Genomic DNA, 2,090 nt, shown 5'->3' on the forward strand with positions numbered 1-2,090 from the left:
TCATTCTGTTTTACAGGGATCATGCCATTTAGTCCAAGGGGCAAACCCTGTTTTTCTTTTTCTTTAAAAGCTCACAGCACCTGGGGATTCCCAGGAAGTCTCCCATCCAAGTACTAACTAGGCCCAACCCTACTTAACTTCCAAGATCAGACGAGATCCGGCACATTAACATTTTCCTGTCTTTTGACAGCTGAAGGAATTATCCTTATGGCACTAGGATCTAGGGCTTGCCCTGTACCGGTGGTAATTTGCCATGCGATTGCTGAGGTCCCAGTCTAGCTAGTATTCCTGGGGGTACCCTCATTCTTGGGCTACTGCTGGAGGTATTTGTTATTATCTGTGAGGCTTTTTACCAAATAAATCCCAAGTTTCTGAAGGCAAGGGTAGCTTCTTTTATTCTTTTCTGGAGGCCTTCACAGTCCCAGAGCCAAAACTATCCCCTGAAAAGGGAGTTGGGGCAGTCCGCCAGGCCCCGCAACCAGCCAGGGCCAGTCCCCGTGTAGGAGCGGTGGGGAGACCAGGAGCAAACAGGAAGGGTTAGAACAGCTGGGACTTCAAACCGAATGGAAGGGGGATGATGAGAGGGTCTTGTTGAACCAGCCAGAACACTTCCTGCTCTATCTGAGGGGCTGCGTCTCTCGTTCCACAGATGCCTTTGGTTCAGGTCAGCCCAAGTATCTTTAATTTTTAAGCAAGGTCCTTTGTAGCCAGATTTCCCCTTGCTGGAGGAGGGGCCTCACCCCTGCAGCCTGCTCAGCCCCACTTGCTCCTCATGGAGTGGCCTCCCTGACCAGCCTGAACCTGGGCTGTACTTCTCACTGCCCCTTCTTCCTATTGAAGCTCCTGCTGGGCAGTGGTGTGGGGACGGTGCGTCTTTACGACACAGAAGTCAAGAAGAATCTCTGTGGGATCAACATCGACGACGAGATGCCCAGGTGAGCTGGGGGCTCCTCCCCCCACCACCATGGCTGCCCCATGTCCTGCAACAGGATCAGCCTCAGAGCCAAGGCCGCCTGCCCTCTGACTCTGCCCATGTGNGAGCGGTGGGGAGACCAGGAGCAAACAGGAAGGGTTAGAACAGCTGGGACTTCAAACCGAACGGAAGGGGGATGATGAGAGGGTCCTGTTGAACCAGCCAGAATACTTCCTGCTCTATCTGAGGGGCTGCGTCTCTCGTTCCACAGATGCCTTTGGTTCAGGTCAGCCCAAGTATCTTTAATTTTTAAGCAAGGTCCTTTGTAGCCAGATTTCCCCTTGCTGGAGGAGGGGCCTCACCCCTGCAGCCTGCTCAGCCCCACTTGCACCTCATGGAGTGGCCTCCCTGACCAGCCTGAACCTGGGCTGTACTTCTCACTGCCCCTTCTTCCTATTGAAGCTCCTGCTGGGCAGTGGTGTGGGGACGGTGCGTCTTTACGACACAGAAGTCAAGAAGAATCTCTGTGGGATCAACATCGACGATGAGATGCCCAGGTGAGCTGGGGGCTCCTCCCCCCACCACCATGGCTGCCCCGTGTCCTGCAACAGGATCAGCCTCAGAGCCAAGGCCGCCTGCCCTCTGACTCTGCCCATGTGTATTGCAGGATCCTGTCTCTCGCCTGCAGCCCCAGCGGGGCCTCTTTTGTCTGTTCGGCTGCAGCTCCAAGCCTCACTTCCCACGTGGACTCCTCGGCACCAGACATCGGCAGCAAGGGCATGAACCAGGTTCCTGGCAAGCTGCTGCTGTGGGACACGAAAACCATGAAGCAGCAGGTATAGGACCATGGGTCTCCCCTGTGGCTGGGCACGCTGCCAGCGGGCACGTTGCCTGCGCTCTGCTCCATGGTGTTGCTGACGAGTCTCTTCCCACCTCTTTGCCATGGTGTCCTCAGATTTTTGATTTTGAGAAAATTTCAAAGTTTGTGTTCAAAAGTAGTATACTCCAGTTGGGCCAAATGTTAGTAACTTAAGTCATTCAGAAACATGCCACAAACTTAGAAATCACCCAGAACCTACTAGAGGGCCCTTGTGGTTTATTTTTTAGGGCAGGACTCTTGTGTCCTTCTGACTCTTTGTTAACTTAGAATTGCATGAGAATTACAGCAGCAGCCAGC

General features: G+C 53.6%; 1 protein-coding gene across 1 annotated transcript in view; it reads left to right on the forward strand.

The window, feature by feature from the left end:
- Positions 1 to 2,090, forward strand: part of WDR91 (WD repeat domain 91) — a 36,685-nt gene that overhangs the window by 25,701 nt on the left and 8,894 nt on the right. Inside the window, exons 9-10 of the mRNA XM_008585820.1 lie at positions 841 to 935; positions 1,581 to 1,749. Coding sequence (XP_008584042.1) covers positions 841 to 935; positions 1,581 to 1,749 — 264 coding nt within the window. The remainder of the gene's footprint in view (positions 1 to 840; positions 936 to 1,580; positions 1,750 to 2,090) is intronic.

Source organism: Galeopterus variegatus, unplaced genomic scaffold (assembly GCF_000696425.1).
Source record: "Galeopterus variegatus unplaced genomic scaffold, G_variegatus-3.0.2 Scaffold3726, whole genome shotgun sequence".
NCBI classification, from domain to species: Eukaryota; Metazoa; Chordata; class Mammalia; order Dermoptera; family Cynocephalidae; genus Galeopterus; species Galeopterus variegatus.